Source organism: Corythoichthys intestinalis, chromosome 21, assembly GCF_030265065.1.
Source record: "Corythoichthys intestinalis isolate RoL2023-P3 chromosome 21, ASM3026506v1, whole genome shotgun sequence".
Lineage (NCBI taxonomy): Eukaryota > Metazoa > Chordata > Actinopteri > Syngnathiformes > Syngnathidae > Corythoichthys > Corythoichthys intestinalis.
In genome coordinates this window covers 36,731,935-36,745,702 of record NC_080415.1, presented here as the reverse complement: position 1 = coordinate 36,745,702, position 13,768 = coordinate 36,731,935, and the positions used below count along the sequence as shown (strand labels likewise).

Sequence of the window (13,768 nt, the reverse complement as noted above, 5' to 3'; positions counted from 1 at the left end):
ACAGCCAGACTATTCACCCGGTAATTTTCAAACACTGTGAGAAATAGTCTGGGAACCAGCCCATTAACGGCCTCTAGAGCAAGGTACGAAATCAATCGTCCAATCAGATTCATTTATTTGCGTGACGTATTCTTAACGAGTAACGTCACTTTTGCGCGCCGAAAGTCGTGTCTAACAACAACACAGATGGCGAACGGGAGAGCCAAGAATATGTTCCAATCCGCGGTAAAACCAGTTTTAAATGACCAAAAACATATCGAAACAAGTCATTGACAACAGTCAACATGGCTCGCGCTAGCATGTTGAATAAACTTCTCCATTCTCCGTTCACGCTAATTACTTGTCGCTTTAACAACGTCACGTCTGCCCGTCGCTGATTGGTCCACTCCGCTGTCTGTTTGCTGTGGCTTGCTCCGCCCTCGCAATTTGATCCGCCGGACGGTCGCCAGGCAAGTGAAAGATGACCAACTTTTAGATGTATGGGCTCAATACGAACAAATAGTAATATTTACTTAAAGTAAGTGGAAGAATCTGATGCATTCATCTGTTAACTAGCCTTTAACACTCAAAAAACGATGGAGAAAATTATTTGACTAGATTTTTAAAATATCAAATTAAGACGTTATAAATTTGCAGTGTGAAAGTTTGTATAGGTCAATACAGATTTATTTTGCATTAATCATTTAGCCTATCAATTAATTAGGTTCCTATTGGTGAGAAATGCAGCCCTGATCCCCATTCACCAAACATGTTTGGTCTTATTCATGTCCCGTCTCCAGAAAAAAAGTGTACATGCAGCTTATGCTGTTATATCGTCTCTACCAATATTAAGACCAAACCTACGCCCTTGCGTCTAGCGCCGTCAATGGCACTGAAACGGAGCATTTGCAGCCAGGTTTGAGGGTATTTATAGCTCATTTCATGTTCATTTTAAGGCATTTTGAGATGATTTGAACTCACTTCTGATTCATTTGGGGATATTTATGGTTCACTTCCTGTTCAGTAACTCAAAATCAACAAGAAGTGATCTGTAAATGCCCCAAAATCAACAGGAAATGACCCAGAAATGCCCTAAAGTCAACACGAAGCAACAACAACAACAAAATTAATATATTGTAAACTGTAGAATGATTTCCTGACCCATGTAGTCCATTTCAGGCTTTGTAGAAAACATCACGGCACTTCCCATTTCACTGTGGGAAAGCTTCCACCGTTGTATATAACCAAGCAACACCTGGATTGATGAACTAGCAATAATAATACTGTAAAGCCGCCGCTGCTGCTCCTATAAATCTACTCCCATCTGTAATTGAAATGTCAACAGCAAATCCCATTGATCTGAGAAACTACTTCCAGAAATGTCTTAATTTATAGGCACTACACGTGCTCAGAATTTCAGTTTAAATTAATACTCAAGTCAAACAAGCGATGTAAGTTACAATAACACATTTGTTCACTATGTGTAGCATTTTAACAACAGATATTGTAGAAAATTCCCCATCTGCTCCGTGTTACACTAAGAAATTGTTGCGTGAATCCAGCAACTGAAGGGCAAATCCTCGTAAAGACTGCAGGGAGACAGGAACTTATGCTAGTGGTAAGGAACATGCAGCAATGTTAATAATAAGCATATGGCTTAACAGTTCAAAATGTTCAGTTATTTTGGCGTCAAGTAAAAATATGGTAGTAGTAGAAGACTTGATTTCAAACCTCATATTGTCCATAAACAGGTTTTTAAAGGGAACCATGGACAGAAAGACTTGTACGGTAGTTCTTAAAAGATAAAAGTTAGTTATAATAATTTCATATTCAAACTTCTCTTAATCGTTTTGTTTTTCTAAAATTTGAAAAATTTGTTTAACTAGTAGGTCGCAATTGTTGTTGACATCACTGGGCAGCGCTGCCGTACTTCCACAGTGTCAGTTGTGCCCTTCCAATTTCTACCCGAGCGGGAAAGTGATGATCAGGACAGCACTGTTGATATATACAGTAGGATGGGAAAATTTTTTTAAAAAAATAAAACAAACAAACAAACAAAAAACAAGGCAATAATTCAACTCACAACGAAGGGATATACAAACTGTCAAATGGCAGCAAGATGGCAAGCAATATCTCGGCAAGCCGCCTAGGATCGGTTTAAAGCCACTGCTGATGAGCTGGAATTGGATAGAGGTAAGACGTTGGGAACTCATCCCGTAGCTCTCTAACAAAACAATATGACCAGTCGCAGAATGTGACAAAATTGTCATACCAGCTTCGCTTGCTAGCTAGCACAGCTATTCTCCCAGTCCAGCCCAACCGCGTCATCACCCCTAACATGCATTGTGCGCATAACATGGCACCCTCCGTAGGTCAAAACATGGATTAAATATGATAGATTTTTTAATTAATGGCAATAACATATGTGTTTCTAATAACATATTTTAGTAAAAGAGAACAATTGTGCCTTATTAGACCCCAGGTTCCCTTTAACAGTTGAACTCTTATCTATTTTAACACCCTATCCAAGTCAACCTCTTCAGTATGAAACTTGTAGGAAGCTTGTCTAAATTTCCAGAGTGTGTTGTGCAAATACTGCCATTGTAGTAGAAGAAATCAAGCTTAGACAAACATCAAGGTTTTCCCTACATATCAAAGATTGTGGCGCACCGCCAAACCAAAATAAAAGCCGCCACGCATTGCAAATGAGATGTTCTTTTTTTTTTTTTTTTTTTTAAAGATTTAAAGATGCATATTTATATATTTTAACAATACCTCTGAAGAAATATATATGGCTATTTGTCAGAAGTTGTCTGAAATAGCACTTCTTTTACACACTTTATTTTGAAAATCACATCAGTTCTCCTGTTGCAAGCTTGCGCCTGACTACGTCGGCACGGAGTTGGAAATCAGGAGGCTGTTTTTACTGTTATCACTACCTCTCAATGGTGCTGCTGCCATGCAAGGCAGTACCAACCCATTGGGGGCAAATTAGCGTTCAGTGCCTTGCCCAAGGGCACTTCGAAAGTGGGCAGTCGTCCCCAGGAATCGAACCGCTGACCAGCTACCAATTCTGGTTTAAGCCTTTGAAAACGACCTTAATATTGACATCAACATAACGTTTAAGTTCTTTATGGCATGTGTTTGACCAGAATCATCGCATTCTAACATAGCATTTGTTCGTTGCTGATGTCACTGGTTGCAATTTCAGATGAGTATTTTGAAGTCTTTAGAAAAAAGTTGTCAATGGACAAAGTTCCGTTAACAGAAGGACTATTATTGTTGTGATCATCTAGTACATATTAGGGCCCAAAAAAAGAAATATTATTATGTAGGAGTAATGTAGCTGTAATCAGCTACGCATTTCACGTACATGTAATGTAGCTAAGAGCTACGACGAAGCATTAGTATAAATCCTTCTGTTGATTATAATTTGTAGATAAACGTACAATATTAAGGATTTCCTTTTTTTGTTAAACCAATTCTAAAACATAAGATGCTTTTTTAATATTGTTCATTTTAACGTAGGGGGCAACGCGCTACGTAAAGTAGCTGCTTATTCAGCTACATTAGCCCTACATAATAGTACGACTGTTAATCTCGTACTATTAATTCGACATTCATTCTCGTAGTAATAGTTGGACTTTTTTTCTCGTATTACAACCAGAATAAAAGTCATAATATTACGTAGAGCTAATGTAGCTGAACAAGCAGCTATGTACTTTAACGTAAGAGGGTTGCCGCCTCTGTTAAACTCAACAATATTGAAGGCATCTTGTGTTTTGGAATCGGTTTTACAAATAAGGAAATCCTTAATATTTTCATTAAATTATTATCCACGGAAGGATTTATACTTATGATTCATCGTAGCTCCCAGCTAAGGTACATGTATGTAAAGTGCATAGCGGCTTACAGCTAAATTATCCCTACGTAATTATACAAATTCTTTTTTGTAGCAAAACTACAACTTTAATCTCATAGTCCTTTACATATATTTTTAATTTGGCCCTAATACTCCATTGTAATGTAGACCGTCACTTTCTGAAATATTTCATTAGCCAATATTTCAAATAGATCAATGTTATGTTCTTCTTGGAACAAATGAATGTTTTAAAAAAAATTCTCATTTGTCATGACATGAAGCAAGCCAACCACCACGACAGCTTCAAAAAATCCTAGAAGGGGACCCTGAACATGAAAGTTTTTCAGGTGTCCTTTAACTAAAGAATCTTAATTGTACAGTATATCAAGCGCCTAAGATATTAAATGGGCTGCAATCTGAGTCAAAATCATCCCAAAGTTAGTGGTCAAACAAAACAAAAGCACACAATTTCGAAAAGCAATTTTGAAAGACACCTAAGACATTTATAAGCCTGTTTGACCAAGCTAGGGCACACTTAACTGTCCACTGGGGAGGCTGTTTTTACAGTTACCACTACCTCCCTTGTTTCTAGCTGTCATAACTGTCCTCACTTTATTGTGCACTATGAGTCATTCTTATCAGAAGTGGTATTCAGGTCATAATGAAAATAGTCATCCTGTTGTTTGGAGAGTTTTATATTCTGTGTCCGCTTTACCTTATGTCGGGTCGCTCTCTCCAGCGACTTCATCCAGCTCCATCAGGAGGCATTCCTAGGCCTGAGAGAAACATGGTCTTCCCAGCATATCCTGAGTCGTCTTCAGGACTTACTCCCAGTGGGATGTGCCCAAAACATCGCACCTCCAGAAGGCATCCTGATCAGATGTCATCTCACTTCTATCAACGCGAAAAAGCGGCAGCTCTATTCCGAGCCCCTGCCGAATGACCGAGCTTCTCACCCTGTCTCTAAGCGAGAGCCAGGACACCCTGCGGTGACAACTCTTTCCAGATGCTTGTATCCTGGCTCTTATTCTTGAGGTCATGACTTACAGTTCGTGACCATTGATGAGCGTAGGAAGATAGAATGACTGAAAAATTATGAACTTTGCACATCGAAGTATAAAGCATATACTTTTCTACAGAGTAGGCATGCGTCGGTTACCGGTTTCAGGTTTATGAAAACGTCACGGTTTCAAAACCACAAAACCGAGACTCATCAGACCAGGCAACGGTTTTCCAATCTTCTATTGTCCAATTTCTATGTGCTTGTGTAAATTGTAGCCTCAGTTTCCTGTTCTTAGCTGAAAGGAGTGGCACTCGGCGTGGTCTTCTGCTGCTGTAGCCCATCTGCCTCAAAGTTCGACATACTCTGCGTTCAGAGATGCTCTTCTGCCTACCTTGGTTGTAACGGGTGTCACTGTTGCCTTTCTATCAGCTCGAACCAGTCTGGCCATTCTCCTCTGACCTCTGGCATCAACAAGGCATTTCCGCCCACAGAACTGCCGCTTACTGGATATTTTTTTTTTTCGGACCATTCTCTGTAAACCCTAGAGATGGTTGTGCGTGAAAATCCCAGTAGATCAGCAGTTTCTGAAATACTCAGACCAGCCCTTCTGGCACCAACAACCATGTCACGTTCAAAGTCACTCAAATCACCTTTCTTCACCATACTGATGCTCGGTTTGAACTGCAGGAGATTATCTTAAACCATGTCTACATGCCAAAATGCACTGAGTTGCCGCCATGTGATTGGCTGATTAGAAATTAAGTGTTAACGAGCAGTTGGACAGGTGTACATGATAAAGTGGCCGGTGAGTGTAGTTTCCCCTTTACCATTAGTCTACTTTTGTAAAGTCTTCCGCCGTTGTAAACATCTGTTCAAAATAATATTATCATAACACAGCCAGTGGTGGTTTTTCTCGCTGCCAAAATGTGTAAATAATTATACCAGTCATACACATGCGCTCTGTCTTTTACTCTCGCTCTCCATTAATATTCAAATAATTAATAGTAGTAGTGGTATGTGTTTTACATAAAATCAATTTGATTATATGTTGTTTAAGTCCAGTTCTATATTACCAAGGGTTCTTGTTCTAATGTTGAGCAACATGAGCTGTGGACTTAGTCTATAATTCTGTTTATTTCAATTTTATTTAAAATATTTGTGATTAAAAATCCTGTTCAATGGAGAGGAAAAAAAAATAACCCATAAATCTCCAAAAAACAGATTTTAGAGCTATAATTAGGGCTGCAGCTATCGAATATTTTAGTAATCGAGTAATCGACTGAAAATTCTATCGATTAATCGAGTAATCGGATAAAACATTGTTTTTTTTAGGTAAAGAGCAATTATACATATACATGAGAGAAAAAAAGACATTTAATCCAATATTTAACCATTTTCAGTCAATCAATGTCTTTATTTTCGATGTACATTGTTGAAAACAGCCAACAATTGCATCTAAGATGTGACTAGAAAAAACAATCCACTGCTTTCACTCAAAAAACTTCTAGACCTTTTATAAAAAATAAAAAATAAAACATATTTCTTACCTAAAAATGTAATTACGCTTGATAACACACATCACTTGAAAGCTACGTGTTTTTCCCAAGTGTTTCAATTTAGTTTCCATTTGTGTCAAGCTATTTTTAAGTTAAGTTTTAAGTTAGTCTAAACTAAGTAATGGTAGGATTTTGAGTTTTTGCAGTGTTCAAAATAAATGTATGATACCTGCTGTATTGGAGCACATTTATTCAGCAATGACTACTGAGCTAAAACTGACAGTTAGCTTTACTATGTTTTAATTTTACACCCTCATCACTCTACAGCGCTGTGTTTTTACAGATTAAATAAAGCCTGTATGTAAGACACGTTAGCCACGCATCGACAGTGGTCATAATTAATAGAAACCTACCCCTCCGAAGGGCTAACGTTACGTGAGCATGTGACAGTAACGTTATATTTATTAGCGATGAGAAGTCTACTGCTTAAAGATGGCGGGTGTTTACTAACGCTGCCCAGACGCGGCCGAGTCTGTCATTTCGCATCTAGTCCTTAATGCATGCGATATCTATGAGACGCATCGGACACTACCTGCTACCAAACTAGCATCATGCAGGCGTAGTTTCTAGCAACGTCGGCGTAGTTTGTAGCGGCTGTCGGCTGCGGTAAGTTTTTTTTTTCTTTTTATTGCTTCTTCCTCTACGCACGTGACGTCAGCGCGTTGTCCCGCATTAAAAGTAGTCCGGGCAAAACGGGATGCTTAGAGCTGGCAAAATTAAACGATTCCTCGAGGTGAATAAAATTACTCGGATCAGTTTTTAAACTTGAGTTACTCGAGTATTCGTTTCAGCTCTAACTATAATTGCAATGCTGTGTCACCGTGAAACCGCAGTATTTTTGCTTAAGGTTATCATACTGTAAAATCTCATACTAGCACATGCCTACGCTACAGTGTGCATCACTGCAGATGCTCACGCGCTATTCTTCCCAGAAGATAAATCCATCCCGTGTGCCACAATTACACATAGTAAGCAAATGACAGGAGAGAATTTCCCACCAAATATCCCTTTGAGTGTATTCTAGGTTCTTCATTTAGCTTCTTCCCCAGTTTCAATTCTGCATTAAATATGCAATAGTGCGCAAAAAAAAAAAAAAATCATTTTCCACAATCTTCAGCTGTTACTCTACCATGTGACACATATTCCTATTTACCACAGCAAGTCATATAAGGTTAAAGGGTAGGGCAGCTACAACACCTTTTACAAACATTCTGAACAAAGAGCTGTAACATGACTTGATTAGCATAAGTTGACTTGTTTCAGATCACCTTCTATTTACAGCTGCCTAAAACTACACTTGATGGCTTAAGAAATGTTCCTGAATGGAATACACAGTGGAAGAAAAATCTTGTGTCAGTTTTAATCCTTGAAAAAAAAAGTGCCTCAAAGCTCTGTACAGTAGTTTGGCTCATTCTAGTGTGAATCACAGTATTTCAAACTTAGTCATACTGTAACTACCCAAACAATTGATACCAAAGGTATGTGTGAGGAAAGAAGTCCTCTGTAATCCAAGCAGCTGCACATTTGCTTGACAGGTTGATACATATTGAGATCATGTCATCCTGTCGTTTAAAATACTAGAACGTAGGGATGTCCCTATCCGATCACGTGATTGGAAATTGCGCCATTTTGCATCGACAATTTCAACAGACTGTCTATTTGGAAAAACCTTAAAGTTGTTACATTTATCATTACCAACGCATCCAGTGGGGCACCACAATAAAATTAGCCATAACATGTTAAGTCCATGACCGCATAGTATATCAGTATCGGATTTTTGAAGTTGGACAATATCGGGATATGGGTTATTGGTTAAAAAGTCATTATTGGACCAACATAATGCTAACAAGTCAAGCAAGCCATCACTGTATTGCTGCAACGATTAATCGATTAACTTGAGTATTCGATTAGAAAGAAAACATTCGAACTTTTTCGAAAGATTCGACATTCGTTTAATTAAAGTGGTGTTGCAATGGTTTGTTTTGAAAGTGTTTGCATTTAGTTTGATTGAGTTGGGTGGATACACTGCCCACTAGTCTGCCTCATTTCACATGGCTGAATCCAGCTGCTCCCTTTAAGACCAACATAAGCTAAGTTTTTGTTTGAACTAATGTTTTTTCGTAATTTAGTTTATAGGTATATTTAGCCGTTTTTTGTGAGAATATGTATCTGAACCATTTGTTAAGAACACTGTGAAATAAATAACGTTAGCATTTTATAGCATTTAAGCTCGCTGACTTTTGCTATGCAAGTTTGCCAATTTTTCTTTTATTGTCCGTATATCCTCATTTATTTATTTTCTATTCCGTTTTAGACTCAGCTCAGGTATTTAAATTTTTTTATGATCCTTATCCAATTATTCGAACTAACTAGTTCATCGATTAATCGACTACTAAAATACTCGACAGCTGCAGCCCTACTTTGAAGTGATGTGTGTTATCAAGCGTAATGACATTTTTAGGTCAGAAAAAAGTTTATTTTTTTATATATAAGATCTTGAGTTTTTTGAATGAAAGCAGTGAATTTGTTTTTATTTTTCTATTCATTATTATTATATATTATGATTATCATGGAATATCATTACTATTATTTTTATTTTTCCTGTTTTCTCATGTATATTCATAATTGCTCTTTACCTTTAAAAATGTTTTATCTGATTACTCGATTATTCGATTGTTTTTTCAGTAAAATACTCGATTACTAAAATATTCGATAGCTGCAGCCCTACATCACTTGCCACGTTTACATGGAGCCAAATATTCCAATTACAATCGGAATATTTGTTCAAACCGAATAAATGTGTTCCATAAACACCTCATTCGGAATGAACAGGCTCAAACCGAATGGAATTTCATTCCGATTCACAGGGGTGGAATATTCCTTTTCCCAAACCGATTAGAAGTAAAATTATATCATGTAAACAGGGAAGCGGAATGGTGTCTGGTTGCGTTCTTTCTGCGCATGCTCCGTACTGGCGTGGTGACGTCACTCGGTGACGTAAGTAACGTCACTTGCAACATGGCTTCCAAGCACACGCACAGCGCACCCACACAACTTTTTAAATGAACGGCGTATCATTCTGAAGTTATGTTTCCACTCGAAAAGTTAAAACAGCAGCTGATCTGACGATCGATCTCCATGTTTTGCAACGTGACGCTTTGTTTTGATTAATCTGCGCATGTCAGACGGCAGTTGTCAAACGTCCTTTCGGAATAAAGGCAGTCACATGTAAACGCTGGATCGGAATAGATGAAGTGACATGTAAACAGCTGATGTGAAATTTCCATTCGGAATGATTTGAATCGGTATGAATAAAAGTCAGCATGTAAACGTGGCTACTGTCACTCCCAAATCACTAAATCGTGTGAAATGATATAACAAAGTGTTAATAAATTCACATATATGATGCTCCAGAATATAAATCAAACCCGTGGCCAAACTACGGTTTATAGTCTGAAAAGTCAGTATACATTCACACAGCATTGGTGCTGTTGTCATGCAAGGTGCAGCCAAACCACACGGGTCAAATCAGTGTTCAATGCCTTGCCCAAAGACACTTCAACATTGGGCAGTCGAAGCCAGGAATTGAACCACTGACCCTTCGGCCCTAGGACAACTCAAGCTGCCAACTGTGCCACCAGCAATATAAAAAAACAACCCTGTAGTAAATAGATAGATAAATAGATTTACTACCAGACTCAAGGTCCAAGTTACAACCATACAATACAAGGAAAAGATTAAACAAACCTTAAAACAAAATAACCATAAAGGAATTAAACTACAGTGATACAACACTAGGGAACCTAGTGACCCACTTTTAAAAGGCACCTACACCAGTGTTTCCTGAACAGTGACAAGTAGGCATGTGCTGGTTACCGGTTTCAAGGTTTACCGTGATATGAAAAAGTCACGGTTTCAAAACCACTAAATTTTTTTTTAATAATTGTAGCCAAAAACCAAGACTTCTGGAATAATGTTCTTTGGACAGATTAATCTAAAATTGAATTATTTGGACACCAGAACAGGGGACATGTTTGGAGTAAACCCAATACAGCATTCCAGGAAAAGAACCTCATACCAACTGTGAAGCATGGAGGTGGAAGTGTCATGGTTTGAGGATGCTTTGCTACAGCAGGACCTGGCCAGCTCACCATCATAGAATCCACCATGAATCCTATAGTGTATCAGAAGGTGCTTGAGAAACATGTGCGATCGATTGTGAAAAAATTGAAACTGAAGCGAAACTGGACCCTGCACCATGACAATGACCCAAAACATAGCGGTTAATCCACCAAGGACTGGCTGAAAAGGTAAAAATGGAGAGTCCTGGAACGGCCGAGTCAAAGCCCAGATCTTAATCCCATTGAGATGCTGTGGGGTAACTTGAAACGGGCTGTACATGCAAGAAACCCCTCAAAAGTATTCTGCGTTGAGGATTGGGGCAAACTTTCTTCAGACCGATGTCAAAGACTGGTAGATGGCTACAAAAAGCGTCACACTGAAGTTATTTCAGCCAAAGTGGGTAACACTAGATATTAAGTGGTAGGGTTTCCTAACTTTTTCCTCGGTTAGAATATGCATTTTTGTTGATACATTTGGTTTGATGAGAAAAATGATGTTGTTTTTTGTTGTTTACCTGCAATTAATTCACTTTCTTTTCCAGAGATAAAGGAAAAACAAAGTCAGCCATTGATATGTGAACATTTCTTGATAAAGAACTGAATATTTCATGGGGTGTCCTAATTTTTTGACACGACTGTAGGAAATAAAAATTGTCTTCCCGTATGTTGTAAGAAAAGAATAGACCCAACAAGTGAATTATTTTCATTATGTTCACTTACATTTATACCCTTTCAATTGCTGAATGTGCCGCTGCATTTTTCCCCGCTCAAACGCAAGTTTGATTGGCTGATGACTCGACACCCCGCCCCCTCCCACGACAAAGACGCTCACTCCCACAGCCCCGACAGATTCATGTCGACAACATGCCACCTCCTCTGCTGATATTGGAAGTTTTTTTCGGCCAGCAGCAGCCACTGTAAGTAATTATATGGGGCTTTGCATTGCACAGGCCCATATAGTAAAATTTCCTTTTTTTTTGAATGGCGTTTCTTCGGCGCGGCGCACAGCCCGAACCATTTAATCAATCAACACCATTCGAAAATATCGAAAAGACGCAGGGACTTTTTCGAACGACCCTGAAAAAATCCCCAGTCCGCCTGTAAACGCTGTTTTTTGAAAAATATATATATTTTTTCAAATGCTACTTCTCCTGCAAGTTTTGACCAAGTCAGATAATTTGGACATAAAAAAATTCCGGAACAGTTAGGGGTATAAAAGTTGTATACAGAATTTGGAAAAAAACTTACGGTTCCCTCAAAATTTGCCAAAAACTGTCCTATTCATTTCTAATAGGAGGCCAATGACAGCCATGTAAGTCTAAATTTCCTATTCATTTCCAATGCCATTTACTTTGCATTGAATCCATGGACACAGTTGCCATTGATGGCCATGTATGTCAATTCTATTGATGCCAATATACTTGGATTCCATTGAAGCATATGTAAATCAATGCCATTGACGGCCACGTACGTCCAAATTTCCCATTCATTTTCAATGGCAAAAAAATTATGTCCACAAATCAACAGGAAATGACCTGATATCAATAGAACGCAATCCCCAATTGTCCCCAAATCAACAAGAAGTGACCTCATATCAATATGGCATGTCCCCAAATCAACCAGGGAGGGATTAAGAGCTGTATCTCCCACAGCAAAACCCCATAGTTATTTCCCCAGAAATTGCAGTTTCTAGTGTAAAAAGATGTCATTTTTGTGCAGGTGGTTAGAAACACGACCAATTTTGCGACTGAAAATCCGACCTGCATCAGAGTTAGCATAAAATTAAACTGTGTGCACTTGCTAACCGTCAAAACTACTGGGTCTTCTTGATAGCTCCCTGTTTTTTTTTTTTTTAATAAAGGGACTTGCAATTAAAAATGTTTCTTTAGTAGTTTTTGAAAACAAAAGTTTGAACCAAACAGTGTGTCACCTGAACCAATACACATGAAAGTTAGCACAAGTCAATACTGATTTGTTTTGCATTAATCATTTAGCCTATCAATATTCATAAGTTATCAATATTTACAAATTCGTGAGAAATGTAGCCCTAAACCCCATTCAGTAATCTATTTAATGCAGTAAATGCAGGATATGCTGTTATATCGTCCCTACCAATGTTGAGACCAGTTCTACACCCTTAATAATTAGTAACTGTAAAGTTGCCATTGACAGCAATAGACCTCCAAATTAATTTAAGCCAGGAGGTCTAACTCTGAATGCTCATGTTTGAGTGCCATTGACGACGCTAGACGTCCAATCAATTTTGCCTGGGAAGGGCAAATGAACGAACGTTCTAGCGCCGTCAATGGCAGCCAATGCGTTCAATGACTGCTCTGTAAGGGGTTTTAAAAAACATACTTCGCGCATAAATGCTTATTTACGAGTTAAAGAAATAACAGAAACCGTAGTGACCTGCATTTAGAGAGCATAACAAAACCATAACATGTAATTCATTCTGAAATCGAAAGCTTATCGAGATAAGAGCATAGTAAAGTTAGCTCTGGTCGTTCCTGATCTAAATGGCTGCCAGAAATGAAAAGCTTGAGAATCCCACAGTATAAGAAAACTGTGAAATACACACGAAGATCAAACCCGGAATAATGACTGCGTGTACAAACGTTTCGCGGTACCGCCAACTTACCCAGAAGGGGAGCTCCGGTCCGCACAGCCGCTCCATCTCCGTCCGTCTCGGGAGGAGACCGGTAAGTAACCACCGGAGAACTCTTTCCCCTCCTCCTCCCGACGAGGCAGCTGTTCTGGGCAACCAGCTTTTCGTGAAAGGACGCTGGTTAGTTAAACAGTCACATGTTAGGCAGGCCGACAGGTAGCCGACCGACCAGCGCCAGGAAACAGAACTCCTTCCGCTCTGGCCCGCGGCGAACTCAAGTAGTGTTGGGCACGGGCGAAGAATTACAAGGGAGTGAACATTTCAGATAGCAGAAAAGGGCGTCAATTTAGTTTAGCCAACCCCCCCTAAACTCCTCCTTCTCTCTCTCCCTATCTCTATCACTCGGTCTCTCTCTATAAACAGCAATTTCGATCATATAAACCAGGGGTCCCCAAACTTTTTCCTGTGAGGGCCACATAGCTTTTTCCTTCTCTGATGAGGGGCCGGTGTTGTGCCTAAAAATGTCCCCCCCCCCCCCCGCGAGAAATGTCCCCCCTGACGGGAGCGCTTATTTATGAGGCTTTATTGAGGTGAAAACGTCAAATGTTTTCATGGACGCATTACACAGTAATGGATTTA

The 13,768-nt window shown here is 39.0% G+C and overlaps 1 protein-coding gene across 7 annotated transcripts in view; it reads right to left on the bottom strand.

Moving 5' to 3' along the window:
* The window catches only part of abcc3 (ATP-binding cassette, sub-family C (CFTR/MRP), member 3), a 94,088-nt gene extending 80,635 nt beyond the window's left edge, over positions 1–13,453 (bottom strand). For 4 of the 7 annotated variants that reach the window (XR_009061727.1, XM_057825566.1, XM_057825564.1 and 1 more), the window contains exon 1: positions 13,163–13,452. Coding sequence is in view for 6 of the 7 variants with exons in the window: in XM_057825566.1 (XP_057681549.1) it covers positions 13,163–13,198 (36 nt within the window). In the remaining variant the exon portion in view is untranslated. Of the gene's footprint in view, positions 1–13,162 lie in introns of all 7 variants that reach the window. The other 3 variants (XM_057825568.1, XM_057825561.1, XM_057825563.1) reach the window with 3 other exon arrangements.
* Between the last annotated feature and the right edge of the window lie 315 nt (positions 13,454–13,768).